Here is a 23523-nt window from a genome sequence, read left to right as displayed (position 1 = left end):
GCGGCTTTCTGTGCGTTCATTTCCATTAAAACATCAGACGCCTCCATTCAAATCACAGAAAAATTTATTTTTTTTATTTCATTTCAAGCTTTTCTCTCTGTAGTGATAGAAACTACACAAGTGCTATAGTTATTTTAGAGGTGTTTTCATATTATACTTCAACTCGATGAAGTATAATATATATATTCATCTATTCAATTTACCACGTGAAACTTTTTCAAAAGTTTAATGTATCCAACAGTCAATTCATGTCACTTAATTTGCCTTAAACATGCAACAAAATAAAACGTGATAGTGAATAACAGCCGTAATATTCACTAATATGATAACAGATAATATTTCCTTTTTCCGTTTAAAAGTGACACTTGGAATGAAAAGAATCGATAATTAAGTAGCAATGATAAACTTTTTGTGAAATGGGCCAGTCTCCATTTGTATTTCTAACTTAAACCAAGTATATTTTGGTGCAGATACATTTATACGTTTTATAAAATAACATGCAAAGAGTAACAGTGTACAGCACTTTGGTCATGTTCACACTCAGATCCAGCAGATGGCAGCATGGCTTTGAAATACGCAGTCCATTTATATATTTTTATTCTCAGTCAGTGTGTTCGTGCAGAGTAAGAAAAAGGCCACGCAGACTGTAAATGTAAAGCGGACACTCAGACCACAGCAGCTAAATTAAAGCACACAAATTGCCAATTGCCAATTTTAATACCAGATATCCATATTTCACAAAACATGAGGTAGACATGTAGGACGCTGATGAAAAGATGAGAACATCTTACTTGTAATTAGTGAAATTTTAGACTTGTATGTGTACTTCCTGAAACAAGCTGGCTTTTCAGTGACTGTCCTGAAAATGTTTCAAATGATTCAGCAAACGATTGTCGTCACTTTAAATGCTATTGCAGTTCTAAATTATTGCAGACCTAGGAGCTTTTCAAGTTAAGGTCTAGTTTCTGTGATTTCTTTTTTTTCTTTTTTCATTTTGTTTATTGGATCACGAGAGATTGAGAGCACTGACTGTGGCGGATTTGAGTCTTCTTTTTGGATTGTTTTGGCCGTTGTTTGCTTCATTTGACTGTGGTGGATTAGAAACGCGTCTCTCTGCATGCCTCTGCAAATTGGGTTTCAAGAATAAAGTAGTGATAACGACCGATATCTAGCAGGTTCCCATTGGTTTCAGGAACAGCTTGTGTTTGTTTGGCTGCGGCCTTGGGTTGCACAGACGTGAGAAGTGATCTCAGACAGCTTTGTGGGGAAGTCGAGCCAAAGGATCAAAGCTCTGCTCATGGGATTTTCTGTCCACTTGCTATGAGACACTTTATCAAACAAATATTAGAGTCCTAGTGGTCACCCTTGTTTCCCTCCAGCTCTCGGTAACTTTGCCCACAAACAAAACCTTCTTTGCTGCAGAGGCCAATCGGTTTAAGCCACAGTGCATCTGTCGCAGGGTTGAGAACGTATCAAATGTCTAACAAAACACACAGGACCTTTTTTCACTGTGACCACACTGCCATTTGGCACGACGATACGATTCTGGATATGTTATTTGCATCTATTTACTTTGGTTTTGATGGCGATTTTATAATTAGAAAGCTTACTCACCACACAATGCAGCCCTGAGTGAATAATGAGACTCTATTCATTTCCTTGTCTGAGTCGAGCTGCACAGCCTTCGGTGGTTTCAATGGGCCTTTTAACGCCCCACTCGGGTTCTTTCAGGTTCTAACAACATTTGCAATTTGTGTAATGGTGCAATGTGATGAAGGTCGTCTTTCCAAGTTCAGATCTACTCATTGGGCATCCAGACAAAGCCAGTCTCAGAGTCTGGCCTGCTAAACTGGGGTTTTAAGTGTGAGAAAGTATTTTAACTACTGAAGCACCTCTTGAGTACCTTTGAAAAGAAAAGTTTTACACAGTCACAGATACTATCATCACTTCCAATGTACAGGGGTCCAAAGAACGAGCAGCACACACGCCTCTTTAGCCAAGTTCAACCAAGATAACGAATTTGACGGCTTCACTTTTCTCAAAAGAGTCAAGTTTCTGAGCCAGTACACTGATATGACACTTAAGGTATCACTGTCGTGCATAAAATGACCAGAAGATGTATGAGGAAGTTCAGAGCTCCTGAGGAAGACTCATTTCCTCTATCAGTATTCAGCAGCAGTTTGTAGTTGATTTTTTGAAATGATAATGGACCAAGCACAGAATCTTGTGGTCAAGCTTGACATATTAGAAAGGCAGAGTTGATCAGTGTACTTCTTTAACTCCAGCCCAAAATATCTGGATATTTAAGGCCCCCCTGATGATAAACTGCCACTTTAGCTCTCCTCATCCTTCTACAACAAGACTGACATTTATGACCGAGTAATAAATGGACGCCGATATCTTTCTATCTCATCTATCCAGTGTTATTAATTCAACACACTGGTTTACAGCCAAATCGCTGCCAAACAAATAACTGTGCACAGCACTTCTGTATAAATTCGCACTGGTCCAACAGGATGCAGATATTTAAGTACAAAGCACAGTTCCACCTGCCCTTCCTTCATATGACAGTCTATCACTATCTGTCCACCGCATACATTTCTGATTTTCTCTTCCCCAGCTGAACTTGCAGGAATACAATAGATTTAACAAGCAGCTTTCTCCAAACAGCATGATTAAGAAACGCTTTGAGAGTGAACTATTTATAATTCAGATGTGATTTCATCATGTGGTTGTCAGACAGTCTTGTGCAGGAGGCTGAGCACGTTTTTCACGCCCTTCACTGTGGTTTTCTTCTTTGCACATTTGTGTAAATCAGGAAACAAAGACATATTGATCTTCTCTGCCGTCACTTTTACTCTCCTCTGCAAGGTGAGCCATTTTATGTGAGACCCACTTCACACATTCTTTGCATACGTTATGTTTTCAGGGTGCCCTTTAAAAAAATTTTTAAACCCCAACAGAGTTCTTAGTTTTCTCTCAGAGAGTAAACTTAATAGTTTGAGTTTTATGTGTATGATACTTTTATTGACTTAAATGAAATATAAAGTGTGATCAGAATGAGTTATAAAGTAATAGTACATATTATTGTACTATTTATAGAATATTAAATAGCAATTTTTTTGGGATGTTTTTTGTTGCTTTCAAAAGTAACACAAATCATCTCCAAGTCTCAAGGTGCTAAATAATAATGGCACAGTTGCTTTAGTCTTACCAACTTTATTGTCCTTAAATTGCATGACCCCTCTTGTCAAAATTGGACCCCACATGGTGGAATCCAAAACTCCGGTGGGACCATAAACAGCTCATCAGAGTGAGGAGCTGTGCGTGGTTCCACATTGTGGCCAAAGGAGAGATTTGTCAGGGTTAATTTTAACTTTGGCACATACATGTGTCCAACATTTGTGCTGCAAAGGAAAGTGACAGTGAGTAGGAACTGTTTGCATATCTTTCTCAAATGTCAACGAGGGGTCACTTAATCATTGCATACCATTGCAAGTTGTGGAAACTCAAACCAGGTCTTTTGTACAAGGTATGGACTGGATGACAGATTATTATGGCAGACTTTTGGGTTTAAGGCTCAGCTGCACCTCCTCTGTCCTTGACAGTGGAGAAAATATCCAACTGTTGCTTCAGAGCCACGATGCTGTGGCTCCTAGATTCTGTGTTTTGATGAAAGATCAGTAAATCTTGGCCCTTCTTGGCAAAAGCATGCATCCTCAAAAATGTAGAAAATGCCTTCCTTTCTTTCAGGATAAAATAGCTGTTGGTAAAATTGCAACTAAATTTGCCACGAGTAAAGGCAAAGAATAAATCTACTTTGAAAATGGCTAAAGACAAAGAAACCTTCCAGCAACGAGGTAACACTGAGCTGTAGATATCATCATTAAAACAAAACAAACAGAGCAACACAAAATACAATGAATCCGCTTCAACAGGATTTCAAAAAAGACGATTATTAATAAGCACCAATAACCAAAACAAGAGAATTCCACCAATTTCTCAGCTGGCCAATTGAGCAGGTAAAGAATCGAGGGAGGGATGAACAAGCCATAGTAAATTAAAAAGGGTAACAAGAAACCCCACAAAAGGATCTCCTCAAGGGGAACACCGACAACTTTAAAATGAATAGAGGCTTTGAAATAGATCTGGTCTGTTTCCCAGTGACTCTCATGTTTCCAACAAAAACACATCAGTGAGATGAGATGAGATACAACTTTAGTAGCTACCTAAGTGCATTCGTGTGTGAGCGGTGCTCGGGATGGAATCCATCTCTATGATAGGATGCACTGTGTGGCTCAGTCTGGTAAAAATAGTGCTCAGCTCTACAAAGAGTGAAGACAGCTGATGCTACAACACAGTTTTTTGTTTTTTTTGTTTTTTTGGGTGGATGGCAAACCCCTTACTATAGATCCAGATTCATAAATAGCACTTAATGTACTTCAGGATTTCAGTGTCAGGATTTATTAACAGATTAACAGATCTTGGAAAATTTGTCAATGTATGTCACATGATAGATGAACCATATGGAAAAATGTAGCTTCACTGACTCAATATTAGAGTATTCAACTCTCATTCGAAACCAGCTTACATAATAAAGGATTGAAATAGGCTAAGAGGACTTTGGCCACAGAAAGGCAATTTTACAAGAATTTAAATTGAGCTAATAAACCTGATTTTGTATTATAATAAGTAATCCAGCCCTGCTGCTAGGTGGCCCGGATGACTTTATCCTTGGAAGAACGGCTTATATTTGTTCAATCAGTTTGCTCTGCGGTGAAAACAAATAATGGGTGTAATGTGAGGCCAACTTTCACACAGCTGTGTGTGTCTCCGGGCCGCAGGTGGAGGAGAAACCTGAATAATGAGCTCTGTGACATTTTAACCCCCGCTGTAAACAAACCAGCTCTTCTCGCCGAAATCACGCAAAGTCTCGCGTGATCCGGACGTAGCGATCAACTATAGATAGCATCGTGAGCCAATCGATCGTTAGCTTCGACGTCCCCCCCCCTCCCCTCTCCATCTCCTCCACTTAGAAAAATAAACCCCAAACTGAACATTTAGCGATTTCAACCAAAAGGAGGACTTTCCCCTGACATGTCCGGCGGCGGGTAAGGCGGTCTCCCGAACCTCCCGGCCTCTCCCGGAGGCTCAGCCCCCCGCCGTGTTCTCCGGCTAGTCGGCTGCTGCTGCTGCTAAGGAGCTAGGTGGCTAACGGCCGTTGGCTGCTCGCAGCACGCGAAACCAGGAAGGAGGGACCGCGACCAGCCAAGGCAGCCCGGCCTGGAAGGAGGCTCCGCTTCTGCACACCTTAACTCCCAACCATCCGAGCTCCGAGAGGGGGAAAGAGGATAGACAGAGAGGTAACTGCAGCTGGGTTACATTTATTTTGTACACATTCACTCTTTTTTTTTTTTTAGGGGGGGGGGGTGGGGGTTAGCCGATGATGGGTAAAGTTGTTGGAGGACGGTTGAACGTTGAATAACGCGTGAGTGTCGTCGGTGCTGCTTCGGCTCCGGTCGGGCTCTCCGTGGCCAAATCATTTTCTGATTTTTTTTTTTTTTAAAGCTTCACTTCAGGTGAGACTAAAGCTCCTTAATGCTGGTTTTATTTTGGCCCCGGGCCGATCGGTGCATTCGCTGTAACGCGGCGGTGCCATGTTTCCATGTTTCACTGAGAAGATTAACAGAAAAATGTCCTAAATGAACCTCCGACCAAACCCCGTTTGTTTGTGTTTGGGAGCTGTTGCTGTTTTTAAAACGTAATCTGGATTTGGACTTTACTCTCTTTGAGAATCAGTTGCTTGATCATAACACAGCTATTAAAGGAGATCTACTTTTTACATGAAGAATAATAATTTAAAAGAAAGCCTGCAGAAAGTGTTTTTGTCCGGTGTTGCCTGTCTTAAAGTCTAAAAAATCTGAATATTTTAGGAGATTTGGTTTGCTGATTATTGAGAGATTTCATATTTTACACTCCACATTCAGGTTTGTGAAATTTTAAAGGCTTTTTTTTATTATTATTTTAAAAACTGTTTTCTGACTTCTCACACACCAAACAACTAATCCTCAACTTTGGGGGAGTCCGCCTGTCACTGCTTTGAAAACGTGACCTTTAACCTGTATCTGCACACAGCCGTAATCGGTGATGATTAACGAAATCAAGCAAACAAAAGAAATTGACCAAGCTGAACATTGAACCCACCGTCGCTGGTGTTACCCTGACCTGTAATTCCACTTGTTTAACTGGGTGAAACTCTATTTGCTTGTTTAATTGAAGCAGGTTTAACAATTATTTCACATCTCTGCTGTTAGACTGTGGATGTCTTTCCTGGAATGGTGCCACACTGCATAGAGCATCAGCTCACAAGACTGGCCTGGTTACTTTTTAGGATAAACCAACACAACCCTATTACACCACAGCCCATGTTACTGGAAAAGTGACATTAGGTAAGGCTCGGACATAGAGGAGGCCTGCAGTATCGGAGGTCTTTGCTGCCTTCACAGTCAGGAGACGACATGTTATGATGAAATGGAAAACTTGAAGTTATTCACACTCTGTTTCACTTCCTTTTCTGTTTGAACGTCAAAGGGAGACAGAAAATAATGTGGCTAGAAGTGCAACATACTGATGCTCCCCACTGTAATTATCATTCAGGGCATATATAAAGTCTGCAGGGGGAGAATAATACAGGGCTGATGCTATGAATACAAACACTTAAAAGAATAATTTTTTTGTTAGTATACACTTTTTTGCTCTCTGACTGTGAGGCTGCATGTTAAAATCACGTTGTAAATGGCATGCAAAGAGCTGTTTTTTTGTTGTTTTTTTTTTAAACATAACTGTGCGTATTGAAAGTTTGGTGTTTCTGAGAAAGAGCAAGAAGGGGCTTTTGTGCTGTGAAGTAGCTGAAGTCGACTGCTCTAGATTTGGACGGGCAGGGGAGGCTGTGGACGAACAACCATTGTTAGGAACATAGCAACTGTTGTCCCCCCAAACACGAAATAAAAAAAGGCATTCCACAACATCCAGTGAAAGACCCCTGATATGCATTTGAATGGGTCTTCTAAGGAAATCTAAAATAAAAGGCAAAGAGTTTGAGTTAACAGTAGGAGTGATAACTTGAATCATTTGTACGAGGGATAGCGTCTCGTCAACATCCTGGTTTATAACCCTGTTGTAACAAAAGTGTCTGCACTAAAGCAACAATAGTTCCAGGGCTGCGGCTTTGCATGAGATGAATGCTTGCATCTTCAATTTGAAGAGATTTTTTTTCCTGCTATCACTCAAACATCCCAACAAATAAGGACAAGGAACAGCTAGGTTTAGTTGGATAACGTAGTGAAAGTGTTTATTAGTAGATTTAAGATTTTAAATTTTAACAGAAAGTGTTGTGAATAAAATGGTTGCATTTTCTTACCTTTATTTGCGTCAGACATGTTTTATTATTGTGTTATTGTTGTACAGTTGTATATTTCATTAATTTTGGTTGTGTCACTAAATAAGGTTTTCTTATATTTTGGTGCAGAAGGTTCTGTATATAATTGATGTATTTGTTTTGTTTTTTTTAAATATTAGGGTGGGCAGCATTGTGATTAGTGCTGTTGCCCCACAACAAGAAGGTCGCAGGTTCAGTTCCCATTTCTGTGTGGAGTTTGCATATTCTCCCTGTGCCTGCATGGGCTTCTTCCCACTGCCCAAAGACGACATGTTTAGGTTAAGTGGTGACTCTAAATTGTCTGCAGGTCTGAGTGTGAGTGGTTGTTGGTCTCCGTCTGTCTCTCTGTCGGCCTGTCCAGGGTGTACCCCACCCTCGCCCAATGGGAGCTGGGATTGGCTCCAGCACCCCCACGACCTGGACATGGATAAGCAGTAGAAGATTAATCTTCTAGATGAATACCTCTAATTCACCTTGCTGTAGGCTGAAGGGTTTCTGCCTGATGTTTACACAGACAGCCTGAACATGATGTGTGCACAGAAGCTCTGCTCCTCCTGTCTCATATTGCTGCCGGCTCCGGTGCACATGTTTACATGCTGTTCCAGCTGTCTGCTGCAGTATTAAAGTTGAGCTGTTGCCCTCTGTGTGTTAGCACGACATTGGCTTCGATTCATGTTTCTCTGGCAGTTCAAGGTCGTGTGTGGCTCTTTAGGGGCTGTCGAGAGCAGGCCTGAAAGCAGCAAGGTGCTGAGATTATGATGAGGGGTGACAAGGTGTCATGGATACTGTCCAGTCCTGACCTGTCAGCAGGTCTGGAAATCTGCTGCTGTGAAATCCTAATTAATGTTGGGAGTTTGTTGCATTTACTGTGCATTTTTACCCAGCGAGTTGATAAACTGTGTGAGAAAGTAAAACATTAGCTTCATAAGTAACTGAATCCACTGGTGGTTGGTTTTTGTTTTCTTCAGTTTTTTAAAGAGAAGAATATTGACACAGACATAACTTCAAAGATGTCGAAGGCTCCGGATTCTCATGCTCAGTCCCGCTCCAGATCAAGGTCCAGGAGCAGGTCCAGATCCTACTCGAGATCTCCTTCAAGAAGTCGCTCTCGCTCAAGATCCAGAAAACGTCGCTACAGGTAAATTCTGTTTTTCTTTAATAATAATATACTAATAAAGTGATTATTGACCAGCACAGATACTTAACATTTTTTGATATTGATGAAATTGTTTTCAAACTTCATCAAAGTTTTTCATCAACATTGCATAAATATCTAATGTTGGCAATTTTTCTTTGATATTGTAATGTAGTCATCATAGGTGTTGTGGACTCTAGCTGTCTATACATTAACTTTGTTGTGCTTCTCTCGTTTGGCCCAGCTCACTCTAGGTTTCCTCTTGATTTGCATAAATGCCTTTCCTTTTTGCAGTGGAAGGAAGGCTGATTAAAAAGCCTCGAGCAATTTGCATCGGCTCATCTACAGTCTTGTTCAGTCATTTGTATGTGTGGGGTGTTCAGTTTTACCATGTGAACCAATATGGCCAGTATGAGCTTTCATATATTTAAGGTTTTTAATCATTATTTAGCGGGAGCTCTTCCCTCACCAGTTACCACGTTGTCTTCAGTTCATGATAACGACAGAAACAATGCTGAGATGCATAATGTCCTGAGCTGCAGGACATCATGCAGGCCAGAGGGGGTCACAGGGAAGTTGAGGAATAGTGTCTGATGTTGTTTTAATCTCAGATTGTCACTAGAACAGTTGTGTGGGGAGACGCCTCAGAGCCCCATCTGCTGGTTGAGTAACTGAACGATTAGTCTCTTAATACAATCGAATCATTTTCACTATCTGTTCCGTTTCTGGATTAATCAGTTCATTGTTGTGGCCTGTGAGATAAATTTGTCTGTACAGTTCTTGAACTACCTGAAATTGAATCTGACATTATTATTATGATTCTTTGGTCTTTGGTTGATTCATTTTCTATTAATAACATAATAATGCAATTTAGTATAACCTAATATGGAAAACAATAATAAAAAAAAATACATTTGTGTGCTTTCTTTGTGTTTGGGCTCCACCTTCTTTGCTACACTAAATTTTAGGAAGCCCTGATCCTTGAGGATAATTTTAGGGTTATATGGTTGATAGAGTAGAATAGATGACTTTTGCAGTTGGCTCTGAAGTAGACAGTTTATTTTCTTCTTAAATGTAAGTTCTGGGCTCACTGGCAGCTTAATGTTAAAAGAAGTAAAGCTTGAAGGTTCATTCTTGACCTTGGGAAAACAGATTGACAAAAATAAATTTTGAACAGATGGTCTTTCTGAAGATTTAGAGGTGTTGTAACACACAAGTCTCAGTTGTCACAAAGATGGTGTAGTCATTTATTTCACGAGCCAGGTGTGGAAGTGCTTCAGTATCAGCTTTGATGCAATTTTTTCCAGCATTAGAAATAGGTTGGTCCTGTTGAAAATTAAGATTGGCTTGACTGAAGACTTTTCTAAAGTTGTCTTCATTCTTCTTTGTTTTACTCTGTCTCCTTCAGTTCTAGGTCTCGTTCCCGCTCCCGTTCCCACACTCCCTCCTACAGAAACTATCCTTCCAGGGACTATCAGAACAACAGAGGTGGGTTCAGAGGCTACAACCGAGGCTACCGGAGGCCGTTCCACTACAGAGGCAGAAACCGAGGCTATTATGCACGTGGTCATTACCAGAACAGAGGAGGCGGCGGCTACAATTACAAATCTAACTGGCAGGGTGGTGGCGGTGGCGGTGGTGGAGGAGGAGGCTGGCATGATCGCCACTATGATCAGGACCACCACTCACACAGTCCAAGGAGGGGGCGCTCACGGTCCCGCACACCCAAGAAGCGCTCAGGCAGCCGGAGCCGTTCTCACTACTCCGACCGCTCATCATCGGGCAAATCTCGGCGCTCGAGACGCTCCAGCTACTCCTCTCGATCCCGGTCATCTTCCCCACGCCATCGTAGCAGCAAGGCAAGCAAGCCTAGCTCCAAGGACAAAGACAAGGTAGCAGAGAGTCAATCTGAGAAATCAGGTCAGGCAGCAGAAGGCAGTGCCATCGAGAAGGCATCCGGAGGCAAATGGATCGACTATGACACCAGCCCCAAAAACAGCAGCCCTAAGAAAGACGATGCTCCCTCTGGTCCTGAGAGCAAAGGGCCTGGCAGCGGAGGTCCTCTGTGGAAAACCGTCGGCAGCCCGTCCCCCCCTCCAGCCAAGAGTCCCACAAAGTCAGGCCAAACCGCCTGCTTCAGTGGCTTTGGGTTCTTCTCAAAGGAAGATGCCAAAGCTGGAGATAAGAATGTGATCTCTGCTGCCTTCAAAAAGTATGTCTGCTCCTTTTCGACCTATTTAAACCTAATTCTCATTTCTCTCACAAATCATGAACGCTATTTTCTTTCAAACATGTTTAGCCCTTTTCAACGATTCTTGGGAGGAAAAAACAATGAAACATAAGACTCCTGATTTTAAGTGTATTGAACATGTAGCTTGCGATTTTCTGTGCACTGAGGAAATTGTATGAAATCCCACTTACTCAGGAGGAAGGTGGTGATGTGAACTTGTTGTACTATGTGGTATTTGTGTTTTTGTTTTTTCATGTTCATTGTCTGTCTTTTTTTTTTTTTTTTTTGAGTGTTATTTATGGTAAGTTAAATATTAGTGGTGTGCCTAGTTCGGCAGGTACTAAAGCTCAGGTTGGGTCTCTGTTTCAGGTTCTTGGCTGAAAATAAAAACAAAAAACAGGCAGCTGAAAAGGAAAATGGCCGTGATAAAGAGCCGAGTGTCGCGGACAGAGAACTGGAGAAAGGAAACAAGTCTGGAGATCTTTTCACCATCTCATCCTCTTCCTTTGACGCCAAGGAAGACAAGGCCCATCCCTTCTTCGATGCTGGAGAAGAGGAGTTCCTCAAGTCTCACGGGCTAAAAGACAGAGAAGATGAGGAGGATGCCAACGCCAAGCAAACTTTGACAGCTCGGGACATTTTCGGGAAATGGGGGGATGAGCCAGGCTATCCAACTTCCTACTCCGCTAAGGAAAAAAGCCGCAGAGATGCTGAGGAGGCTGAGCCTTTGGATCACATGGAGGAAGAGTTGTACCGAAACCGCAAGCACAGCTCAAAGAAAGAGGAAAAGTCCAAGAAGAAGGAGAAGAAAGAAAAGTCCAGGAGGAGCCTGTCACCTCCTGTAGCTTCTAGAGAGAAAGACCGCCCACTGTTTCCTGGAGCTTTCCCTCTGCGCGAAGAGTCACCTGTACGAAGGCTGACAGCTTCGAGGGAGGACTTTGAGCTCAAAATTGGTTCTTTAGATGAAATGCCCAGGTATGTAAAGAAATGCCGAAGTGTTATTGTGTTGGCCCAGATATAGGACAACTCCTCAGTCCTGTCTCTCATTAAAACATCATGTTAACAGCGTAGAAATTCTCCTGTCAAACAGAAGGAGTTGAACATTTTGTTGGACTTTAGCAAATTCTGAGCTGGCCATAACAACTTTCTGTTCTAATTGTTGGTTGCTTACTATCAGAATTAGATGCAACATGGATTAAACTGGACCTTGGATCCACCAAATTTAGTATCTCAACCATACAATGCCTTTTTTAAATACATATTTTTATATATTTTCACTCCCTTTTTTTGTTTGTTTGTTCAAATGGTCACTCTGTTTTTATGTGTTTCAATGAAAACACATGAAAAACCTGAGTTGGAAAGGCACTTTGTAGGAGCTGGTGGTTTAAGTTGTATGGATGATTTCAAACAGAATATCTGCCAGCTGAAACATGTAATTGTCTAGTTCACATAAAAACGTGATCCCTGTCCTATATCTGGGTCTGTTCCATGTACGTTTTGGGATCAGATCTTTATCATGCGTCTTTCTTCACTGATTCTTTTCTCTCAGCTCTTCCCTGTCTAAAGATCGCATCATGCCCAGAGATCTGCTGAATCCGTCTAAGAAAGATCCGGAGTTTCGCTCCATTTTCCAACATATTCAGTCAGCCCAGCTCCGCCGCAGCCCCTCTGAGCTGTTTGCTCAGCACATAGTCTCAATTGTGCACTACATCAAAGGTATAGTATGACCTGCGCTGGTGTGGTCCAAACGACGGTGAAAGGCAACAAGAGTTTGGACATTTTGCCTACTGGATATTTGAATATTTTTTTTTTTTTTTGCATGTTGGTTACCATATGTTCCCGCTGTGTGTGAAATAACACCCTTTTTGTTGTGAATTCACAGCTCAACACTTCCACTCCTCTGACTTAACTTTAAGTGAGCGGTTTGCCATGTACCAAAGAAAAGCTGCTGAGGTAGAAATGATGAAGCCAAGGAAGAGCCCAGAAATCCACAGGTATCTCCCACTGCTTATTATTTTAAATTATCCCGTGTGCCATTTAATGAATAAAACATTCCCAGATTTCCCACTGACGTAAAGGCTTTCCCTCTTCTCTCAGGAGAATTGATGTTTCCCCCAGTGCCTTTAAGAGGCACGCTCACCTGTTTGAGGATATGGAGGAGACGAGCTACAAGGTGACCAGCAGTTTTGAAATTTGACGTATTTGGAACAAGCAAATCTTGAGACGATCCAAAGCAGCAGTGTTCAGCTTTGTGCTTTTCTTTCAAAGGATGCATATTTCTAAATCAAAAGAGCCCAATTGTGTTTTGTAAGTGCCAAGCAAGCCCCCCAGCCTATGAGATATGGTTATTGATTGGGTATATACGAACCCAAGCAAAGGCTAAAAGGAAGTGAATTAAGATCCTGAGTCCAAGCCTCTCAAGGGACGCTTATCTGTGCCTTTACCTTGTAAGTATTTTTTCTGAAAAGAAAAAAATCAAGCCACAAAACAACTATAAAATGCAGTTTATTTTGATATGCCACATGCATGCTGCAGGTTCCTACAAATACTTAAACATACTGAAAAGTTTATTTCATTTTTTATTTTTATTTTTTTTTACGAAAAAAAGAAACAAAAACATTTTACATTGAATTCCATTTTATGTATTTTACTGCGTTTGTGCCAAAGTGTTATTGAACTTAGTCCTGTAATGTAATTTAGTAATTGTGAAGGAAATAAAATAGTTAAATGTTGCACATCAGTATTTGTGCTGTATTTTTATAGTGTATCTGAACCTGTTAGATTATGTGCAATCGAACCTCATTCAAAAATTGCCCATCATGTTTGCAAACAGCTTGTGCAGTGGTAAATAAACAGCTGTATCTCTGCAGGATCCAAGTAAAAAGTTCAAAGGTGACGTGATGGACCTTCGGCTGGATATAGAAAGACGTAAGAGGTTTGCTGGGAAAGAGCGTGACTACAAGCGTGAAGGCGCCAGGAGCCCAGGAGGCTCCCGGGGGCCAAGCAGAGAGAGGTCCTCTGAGAAATCTGGGAAACACCACAAGAAATCCAAGTACGTTCAGTCTGCTACAGGCTTGGAACTGTGGTTTCCAGCATTACTGAGCACATGCTGCATTAAGACCTTTAAGACAAATGCCATCTATTTCTTCATTCAACGTAAGAGACTAAAGAGGAGAGCCTCCAGGTTCTACGACATCATTCAGTTTAAAACTCCTGACTGATAATCTGGAGATAGTTTGAGCCAAACTGGCCACAGTGTCACCAAACCTTGTCCAGAGCTGCTTCAAAAGTGAAATCAATCTTTTTTTAGCTCAACAAAGGTGAAGTTGTTCTTTAACACAGCCTGATGCTGCTGCTAGAGAGAGGACATGAAAAGATGTTGAAGCCACAACCTGTCATTTAGGAAGAGGAAGACAGGAAATGGTACACAACTTTAAACCACAACTACATTCTGTTTCCATGCATAACTACAACATCCTATTTATAACATTTACAGTGCTAATACAGGAAATAGATTGTTGTTGTGTTGGAGGAACTGCTTTTCAGAGTTGTGGTGTTACACTCGATCAATGATAACATAATTTCCTCTTACTTCATATCTGCCAATCTTGTTCCTTAAAAAGATAAACTTCGATGCAGAGGCTAGTTTTTGAAATAATGTGTGGAATCCATAAATATTCAGAATATCTGTGGTTTGAAGGACTTCTTCTTCTTTGTACTAAGAAAGCATAGAGAGCTGGAATTTTTAGTCATCACTCCTAACCACACTCATGTTTGTCACACAGGAAGGGGAAGAAAAAGCGGGATCGCTCTCCCTCCTCCTCTTCTTCCTCATCTTCTCCATCCCCTTACCCTCCACCATTCAAAGGTAAAGAATACATGGGTGAGGGGATGGAGCACTCTGAGGAGGGCTACGCTCACTCCCGTTATCCTCCACGGGACTGCAGTGGACCTGGAGACAGAGGCCCTCGGGATTACGAGGGCCACGGCGCAGGCCGAGGCCGTGGATTTGTAAGTTGCTGTCTGGCGTTTGTTCATTTCTTCTGCTGTTTTTTTTTTTTTTTTTTTCCTCTCCTTCCCCACTGAGGTACTGACATCTCATCTTCTTGCAATTCTCTGTCCTAATGGCATCACAGTATACTACGCTTCTCTGCTCTGTTCCTTCCTCCTAATGCTAAGGAACATAATGTGGATGATGACACTATCATACATATTCCATGCACTACCTGATTTTTATGAAGGTAACGTAGCGCGAACCAGTGAAACCTCATCTCTAAACCAATCCCTGATTTCCATCAGTGTGGCCTTTTTGTGTGCTGTTGTTCTCATCATCACTGTGTCTGGGTTCCTCTGAATCGGACCTAAATCAGGATTATCAAAATATTCTTCCATCTGATCATAGAACATCGTGTTTGTCTCTAGACTGCAAACTGAAACCCCCGTGTTGTTTTGGCTTCAGTTCCCCAGAGTCAGAGGAAGAGGTTGGAACAGGGGGAATTATCCAGGCAACAACAGCAATGGAAATCCTGCCAATATGAATCCTCCAGTGCGTCCCCCAGAGGAGGAGTGGGACCCCGAGTATACTCCCAAGAGCAGGAAGTATTACCTGGTGAGTCTGAGCAGCTGCTAATATAAAAATCACTTGTTTCTATTTATTTATTTTTTTTAACTAAAGAAGCTATAAACCCTTTTTTAGCCGCTAGAGTTTCAGGGCCCATCATGACTGTTGGCTGTGCAACATGAGACATTTGGTGACATAAGAGACAGTGGGAATGTATATACGACATTTAATAGACTAAATGGTAATTGAAGAGAGGGAATCTGCAGGTTAATCAATAATGGAAAAAAAGTTAGTTCTGCACCAGTTTAAAAATCTTCATTTGTATTATTTTTGGTTTTTGTAAGTCAGCCTTTAAAACACTGTAAGAGTTTAGTAGTACGTCCCCACTTCAGTGGTCTTCTCTTTTCTGACCTTTTTAACGTAGCCTTGTTTCCCTTCTAGCACGATGATCGCGATGGAGAGAAAACCTGGATCGACAACCGTGGACGAGGCCGGGGCTCCTTCCCGACCCGCAGGGGGCGCTTCGTTTACCGAAAGGGAGGCAGCAGCCCCAAGTGGACCCACGACATGTACCAGGGAGGAGAGGAGGGGCAGCTGGGAGACGACAACATCGAAGTCGATCATAAGGACACAAAGATGGCCGGAGAGAGCTCCACCCTGAAGCAGTAAACTGCATCGGGCGGTAACAGTCCTTACGGTTATCGTCTCTTCATTTTCTCCCCTCCGTCTCATTTCATCAGTTAATGTTTGAAATACATTTCACTAAATGAAAGACAGAACTGTAACTGACTCCAGAGAAAAGCAGTCGGCTAGGTTTGAAGGTGAGGTGGGCTTAAATTCAGTGTTTTATTAATGTGATGGTGAGTTCGGTTGGTTTTGTTTTGCAGCAGGATGAATAATGCGTCTTTTTTTTAAGAGAGAGCGACACTGAGGCATCAAAGTTCTGAGAAGAAAAGCGTTTGTGCCTTAGAAAAAAAAAAAACAACAAAAAAACTGTAGTGTGTACTCGTGTAACCAGTTTGAAGGCGCAGCTCCAGTTATGAGACTTCATAACTGTACTTATGTTTGTCAGAGTAGGAAAGGCGTTCATGGTTTTCTTCTCCATTTGGGGCCGTCGTTAAATCTTTGATGTGACTGCATGAAACGTTTGATTCATACCTCGCTCCATGGGACCAATCAGTTGTGAGCAGCGGACTTGTGATTTGTCATTTACGATCAAACACTACTGTCCACTAAAACCCCCGGATGGACGACGTTTGTTACTTATATTATCTGAGCTTTTTCACTTCACTCGTCTTTGTCATTAGGAAGTGAAGACATTTATTTGTGTGCTACAGTATATTCTCATTGATTGTGGGTGTTTGCAGTTAAAAACAAGTGTAAATTTAATAGAATTGGAATCAAATCCCTTGATATGCTTTAGACAAACACATAAGCTTCTCCTGCCTTTCATATCAATATAGGTAAGTGACTGTTGTTTAGGAGGAAGAAATAGTTTATGTATAGAATTATACAGCCTAAATTATTGTAGTCGGAGGCAGGAGACTAGAAACTGAATGTTTTTCTTTCTTTTCTTTGAATGCACAAACTGCAGCTAAATCCTGTCATTGAAACCTGAAAGTAAAAATGTGAAGAGAAAACACATGAAAATTTTCCGACAAGTCATTTTTGTCGAGACAAAAGACGAAGGCGTATTTTTGAGGCACAAACGAGCAGAAGTCATTCAGCGACTCTCCCTCTGCTGCTTCGTCCCGTTTGACTGTACATACTGCATGTACTAAACATCACTGCAGGACTTTCTTTTTGTTGTTGTTCGATCAGAAGCTGAAGACTTTTTTACTGTACAAGAGTTTTGAATTACTTATCTTTTAATTTTCAATAAAAGTTTCTTTGATTCAGGGTCCTTCTGTAAGCGTGATTTCTTAGTTTTACACTGAGTTCAACAGGAAGGACTGACAGATGAAGTGACATTGATTTTTACCTCCTCACTTTGGGGTCTTTACCTGTTTGTCTGTCCCAACATGTAACTTGTAAACTGTCTTTACTTACCACAGTTAAAATTTCAAAAATGATGCCGACAGGCTGAAGATGCTTAAACCTGCCTTGTATGTGATGACCATCAGGGGGCGACACTGTCGTTTATTAGGCCAGTATGCTGAATGTTTTCCTAACGATTTTGTCGTTTTAATTTTGAAATTACAGTTCCATTTAGAGGAAAATAGACCATACAGCTGGGTCTGCATTAAGGGGGCGTGGCTATTGTGTGATTGGCAGACTACCGACACAATCGGCATCTCACGGCCTAACGGGTCATTGTGGTTCACCACATTAGTGACAACTCTGTTCCAGTCTCCAATGCTGTTGCATCTGGAAAGCCGCTCTGAAGTGGAAGCTCTTTGCTGCGCCTGCGCATGTGATGACGGCGACAAAATACAAACTCAACAGCAATGAAATCAGGAAATCAGTAAATATTTAATGTTTTACATGTTAAATTTGTTGTACATGAACATCTCTAGTACTCACATCTGTCCAGGAGCTGGTTAGTGCAGTTTAGCCTAAAGACTGAGAACAGGGGGAAACAAAACACCCATTTCATCAGCTGCAGTCACATTGAACTTTTTTCTGAAGTTCACATACCGCTGCAACACGTAATTAGACGTTTAAGTTTGAGTCATTTTTACCTCAAGTTACCTGCAAATGTAAACAGTTAAAGCGAATACGATTTGGCAAATGATGAAGAATTCAGATTCAGTGGGTTTCTATCTACATCAGCCATGTAGATTCCTCGGACGGAGCTTCAGCAGCGTTTTCCCCCTTTTCCCAGTCTTCATGCTACGCCAGGCTAAGTGCAGTACAGTGGTATTAACACACCCGCCTCATGCTGAAGAACAGCATCTGCCGGTCTTAAAAAAAACAGAAAAAAACAACATTCCTTGAATATGCCATCAATTCAGAATCATAATTAAAGGGAAGAAAACACAAACAGGTTACTAAGTACGTTTTGAGCTGTAGAAGATAACAGGCGGGGGTCGTGACCTACGACCTTTCAGGTGGAGTATATTTCCATTCTGGTTTGTCTGTGCTGAGAACTGTCACTCTGCAGCAGCCTCCAACTGAGCCGCTGGGCGGCTGTAACATAATCAGCCTTTTCATGAACGCACCGGGAAAATTCAGCCGGCAGCGGTTTGGAGTTACTCTGCAGTGGTAAAATCTACAGTAGAGCGGAGCGAAGGGGCTCTTTCACTGCCACAAACAGACACGTCTTCAGCTGGGAGCGTGCAGTTGTGTAGCTGGAGCTGGACAGCAACACAAACTCGTGTAGAGATGTAGACAAGACTGGAGGGTCTTTGTGGGTCGGGTGGATTTTCTGGTTGGTTGTTTTGTTTTGGAGCTGCATTACGATAAATTAGTCGTCTTGATTTGGACGATCTGCAGATGAACTGTTGCAGTTTTTGGTTTGTAGCTGTATTCTGATCAGTTGGTTAATGAAAAAGTACCAGAAGTCTGAAGCTGTTATGTGCTCATTTCCATCATGTCTTTGTTAATGTCCACATCTTTCATTTAGTCCCCGAAAAAGGTAGCATTTAAATATTAATTAATAATATTTATATATTTGAAAAGTAAAAAAAAAACAAACAAACAAAACTGCCTACCAAGCTACAGAACCACGGCAGAAAACTTCACAGGCTGAGAATCGTTTGTTGTGATGAGATAATCGAGTTCCCTGTCGGCAGTGAACGATGATATTTCTGCCCACTGTCTTGCAGTCTGTAATGTGTCAAAATGTCCGTTAGTGGTAATGCACACGTCCAATAGTCCCCGTCCCCGTCACCAGGATGTCCGGCTGCCCGTTCCTCCAGATCTCCCTGACGATTCGTTCCCTCTCCTCCAGACGTCTGGCCTTCTCCAGCTCCTCGGCCGAGGCGAACACGTTCACGCTCCTCAGCGTACCGTTGGACTGGCTGCTGAGGTCGCTCGTCGGCCCCACCGTCACTTTGGGGATCCCCGTTTCATCCACGTCTTCATCCCCCACAGTGTCCTCGTCCTCATCCTCCTCTTCCTCGCTGGACTCCTTCAGCTGTCTCCTCTCCGGGGAGGGGGGCGGCCTGCGGTGACGCCGAGTCCTGCAGGTGATGCCGGCCACCAGAAGGCAGAGCGCCATGAGTAGACCTAAACAGACGCCCATCATGAAGTAGAGGGCGAAGCTCTCTGGATTGGCTGCATACACACGAGAACACAATCAATCAATGTATACACATTTCATACAACAGAACAACAATAAGAAGTCCGCCCACGTGAGCCACTTTACCTTTGATGTGAGCGTACGTGGCCATGCTGTTACTGAGCAGCTCCATGTCTCTCCTGATCGGCTCCATCCTGCTTCAGCTGCGCTCAGATGTTTACCATATCCTGGAATTTCTCCCGACTCCTGCAGCAGCAGATCCAGTCACTAAAAACAAACAGCACGCAAGTGAGGATGGGATTTAGTGAGGAACAAATTGTGACACAAATGTAAGTTCATCCAAACACTGCTGCGAAGCTCCACCCATCGTTCCTGTGATTTAAACTGGGGTCAGAGGTCACCGGAGCGGGACATTGTGTTCCCTGTGTGTTTCTGTGGTGTTTACATTAATGGCAACAGTGGCTCTCTTCCCTTTTCCGCTCCCCCCCCCCCCCCCCCCCACAGAAAAAGTGACAGATTCAACATGTTGTTTGGATTTTTAACTGCATCTGAATTAAACATCAGATCAAGCTACATCCCAAAGGAATACAGATTAGCTATAGTTTATATAAACTAGCTCAACAGTGATCCACAAACCAATTAGTAAATGGTTAATTGCCATTAACCGTCCAAATATTACGGATATAAAGGACAATTATTAGAAAGTCATAACTAGATGAAGTATAAACACAACCAGAGTTGTTTTTTTGTTTTTTGTTTTTTAAATGAGGAGCTGCTTCCCTCTAAACACGGTGGATGAAGGAACAAAATGAAAATAACAATCAAAGATTCGGAAAACATTTTAATGTCTATTTGTGAAGTGAAAGTGAAGCAGGTATTACATCACTGTCTTCATCCAGCATGTTAGCATGCTAATGCCAGCTAATTCCCACTAACGTCCAGTTTATTTCTGAGGTGAGTTTAAAAATACCGAGCGGTGACCGTTTACCAACGTGTCCATTAAATGTGGCCTTAAATACACGCAGCAGTTACTGGCTGCAGAACCACGACTGTTCATTTTGTTTTCCAAAACATCTAATGATGTGGAAACTGAGTAATTTCCATTTTCAGCTGGAATTACAAACACTGACGTAACATGAATGCATCATCAACGCAGAGCACTGATGAAGCTGATGGGAACGTCCTTTTGTTTATCAGGAATTTGGCCATCAACTAAAAACACCCAGCACAAACTTTCATGGCTCATCCTCAGAGGAACATGAATGTGCACAATTTGGTGAGAACTCATCAGCTACTGGTTGGGATACTTTCACGGTGGTGCTGGAGGGGAAAAAAAAAAAAAAACGTCCTGGGATCACAGAAACGATTCGCATTCATCCTCCGGGAACAACGAGTCCAAATATGTAAAGGCTCCAAATTAAACGCTCCGTTTTGTTTCAGCTCGGTGTTTCCAGATGATCCACAGCACTTAGAGCTGAAAGGACCCTTTAAAGGAGGGTCACAGATGGTCTCACGGTTACAGTAAAGCCTGATGTAAACACGATGACTGATATTTCCCACCCCCTCACATTCCCTGTCATTACAACAACAATGTGCGTGGGAGCCAAATGTTTTTCTTTCTGCTGCTCTCTCTCCGGGGAAACCAAACCATGCCCTCCTCCAGTTGCTGCCACTGGGGGCCTGGGCCGGTCTCCCACCCTGATCTTTATCCGGTGACTCCTGGCAGACCCTGGGTTTTATTTTTTTGGTTGGGTTTTAAAGTGAAAATACTCTGGCAGCCTCTTTGGCGGTTCAGTCAGGGGGCCCACTGACTCATGGGAACCGGCGGGGCTGATTCCCCAGCGAAGGGTCAGAGAACACGCATGACTCCACCTACACCCTCAATTTGCTGCCCCCAGACCTTAACAACATAATTGGGCAATTTCGTTTTCAGTTCAGTTCGTGCAAAGTCAAACAGCGTTTGCTTTAATTGAAGACCGGCTCTTACACCCTGTAGTTCTCCACATGCCCACAATCAGACTGCTGATCAGGCCAGTCGTATTTATCACACAGCAGATATCACCTTCTTATCAACTCCCCTTTTCTCTGTAATTTGCGTGTTTGAAGAACTGGTCAGACATTCAGGGAAATAACTGCCCCACCTCCCAGCACCCTCTGTGCTCACTAATGAACATGTTTTATCTCGCTTGTTTAAAGCCAAAGTAGCGTTTGATGGAAGTGTTACCCTGCTCCCCGCCCAGGAAACAGTTTGACCCAACTTTGTTTTTTGAACACGTTAAAAGACAAAAAAAGGGAAGTTTAGAGATGCAGATATTTTATTTTACTTTGTAAGGGCTAATTGTCTCGCCCGTTTCCATTCTATATGCTAAGCTACGCTAACCAGCTTTAATTTGTCTTAAAACAACTTAATGTTTGTTGGAAAAAGTGAAACATTTTCTCCTCAGCAGAATCAAATTCATCAGAATCTGAATCAGAATTTTTGCAGTAGAGCTAATGAAACCTTTTTTTTTTCTTAATCCTTGTTGCAGCCTCATCCTTTCTTCCAGTTTTTTTTTTTTTTTTTTTAACTTTTTTTTTTACTTTTTTAAAACAGATCAACAGTACTCATGCATTTAATGCATCGCTCCATAGATATTCGTGAGGGCTTGTGGTGAAGTTTACACAGAGCGGACACACAACACAAATACCAGAGAGACAAATGCCTGTTTTATGCGGCCGCAGTCTCGGGCAGACAGATTTAACACCTAACGTTTCCAGACAAGTCCAATAACTGCTCACTCTTAACTACACACATGCAAAGCCTGGCAGCTCTGGTTGTTTATGTGACCCCATAAAACACACTCCTGTTCAACCCTCCCTCATTTCCTGCTCAGATAATCCTATTTAAGTCAAAAGATGAAACCTGAAACTACTGGAAATAATTCTATAGGCTATTTTACAGTAGTCAGCTCTGTTTCTCGTCAGTCTCTTGGAGGGGAAGTCGCTGTCAACGCTACTCAAATCTGTGAGCTTGAGAAAGTAACAAGACGCACGAAACAAGCAGGCTTTTCTCTGTGATCATGATTTTGGGCTACGGCTCCTGTATTGGCTTTTATGGATGGCTCCAACATCCAAGACTTGATAATAAACCAATTAGTTGCCTTACTTATTGGCTGTGAGCAGAGTTACTGCTGTATATGTGTAAAAAAAAAAAAAAAAAAAAAAAAAAATATATATATATATATATATATATATATATATATATATATATATATATATATATATATATATATATATATAATTAATTTTCTTTAAATCACTTTGTGAGGTTTGAGCTTTTTTTTTGAAAATGTTCCACATTTTAAGATGAGATTGTTTAAAAATCAGAAGATCACTCACCTCAGTCCTGGATGAGATGGAAAAACAACAAACTCAGATCTGGACCCGGTCTGTCAGCCAACACTCAGAGTAGATCCCATCTCTGGGCCAGAGGAGCAGTGAGGGGTCGTGGAGCTGATGCTGCTGCTGCTGCTGCTGCTGCTGGAGCGGAGAGAGGGAGCAGCTCCACACTATGATTCACTCCCTCTCATCCTTTCGTGGGGGGGGGGGGGCAGCCACACTCCTGTTGAGAGGGAGGTGTTTCCTTTTCCTGAGAGATAAAGTAAAACTGCCACTTGCTCCAAAAAAAAAGCCCTAACACTTAAAACAACCCCAACAGAGTCTTCACTTATCTAAATGCTAAATTAGAGGACTTGGTGGTTCTCCTGTGCAGGTTTGAGGCTCACTGCTGAGCCGAAGGAGAGGATCTGGATCCTGCTGGCCCCATTACAGGGAGCTCTGTTCCCTGTTGAGCCAGGAGGGTGGAACAGGAAATAGCTAGTTGGCTGCTATGGGCACAGGGCCGCCGTGCTGTGGGGGCTGGTGGATTAATTGCTCTCTTTGTATTTTGATCTCATGTTTGAGGGAGGGGGGAATAACAGTTTGTGCCCCTGACGGA

At 42.1% G+C, this 23523-nt stretch overlaps 2 protein-coding genes across 3 annotated transcripts; one reads left to right on the top strand and one right to left on the bottom strand.

Annotated features, from left to right (window-relative positions):
* Positions 1–4964: 4964 nt before the first annotated feature.
* Positions 4965–17267, top strand: thrap3b (thyroid hormone receptor associated protein 3b). Its single transcript, XM_029514877.1, has 11 exons — positions 4965–5363; positions 8407–8576; positions 9982–10785; positions 11173–11778; positions 12353–12519; positions 12686–12797; positions 12901–12976; positions 13674–13855; positions 14589–14814; positions 15263–15412; positions 15806–17267. The coding sequence occupies exons 2-11, from the start codon at positions 8449–8451 to the stop codon at positions 16031–16033; spliced, it is 2679 nt and encodes an 892-aa protein (XP_029370737.1). The 5' UTR covers positions 4965–5363; positions 8407–8448; the 3' UTR covers positions 16034–17267.
* Positions 17268–17817: 550 nt separating this feature from the next.
* eva1bb (eva-1 homolog Bb (C. elegans)) lies at positions 17818–23105 on the bottom strand. 2 transcript variants are annotated; one of them, XR_003841216.1, is made up of 4 exons: positions 22926–23105; positions 19674–19814; positions 19018–19582; positions 17818–18267 (listed from the first exon to the last, which is right to left on the bottom strand). XR_003841216.1 is itself a non-coding variant. In XM_029513469.1 (3 exons), the coding sequence occupies exons 2-3, from the start codon at positions 19738–19740 to the stop codon at positions 19155–19157; spliced, it is 495 nt and encodes a 164-aa protein (XP_029369329.1). In that variant the 5' UTR covers positions 19741–19814; positions 22926–23105; the 3' UTR covers positions 17818–19154. The 2 variants fall into 2 exon arrangements, 1 of the variants encoding a protein (XP_029369329.1); XM_029513469.1 differs by having other exon boundaries at positions 17818–19582.
* Between the last annotated feature and the right edge of the window lie 418 nt (positions 23106–23523).

The sequence above is a fragment of the Echeneis naucrates genome, chromosome 11 (assembly GCF_900963305.1).
Source record: "Echeneis naucrates chromosome 11, fEcheNa1.1, whole genome shotgun sequence".
In the NCBI taxonomy this organism is placed as follows: Eukaryota; Metazoa; Chordata; class Actinopteri; order Carangiformes; family Echeneidae; genus Echeneis; species Echeneis naucrates.
Note: the sequence above shows the minus strand (reverse complement) of the source record. Positions and strands in the feature narration are given on the sequence as shown.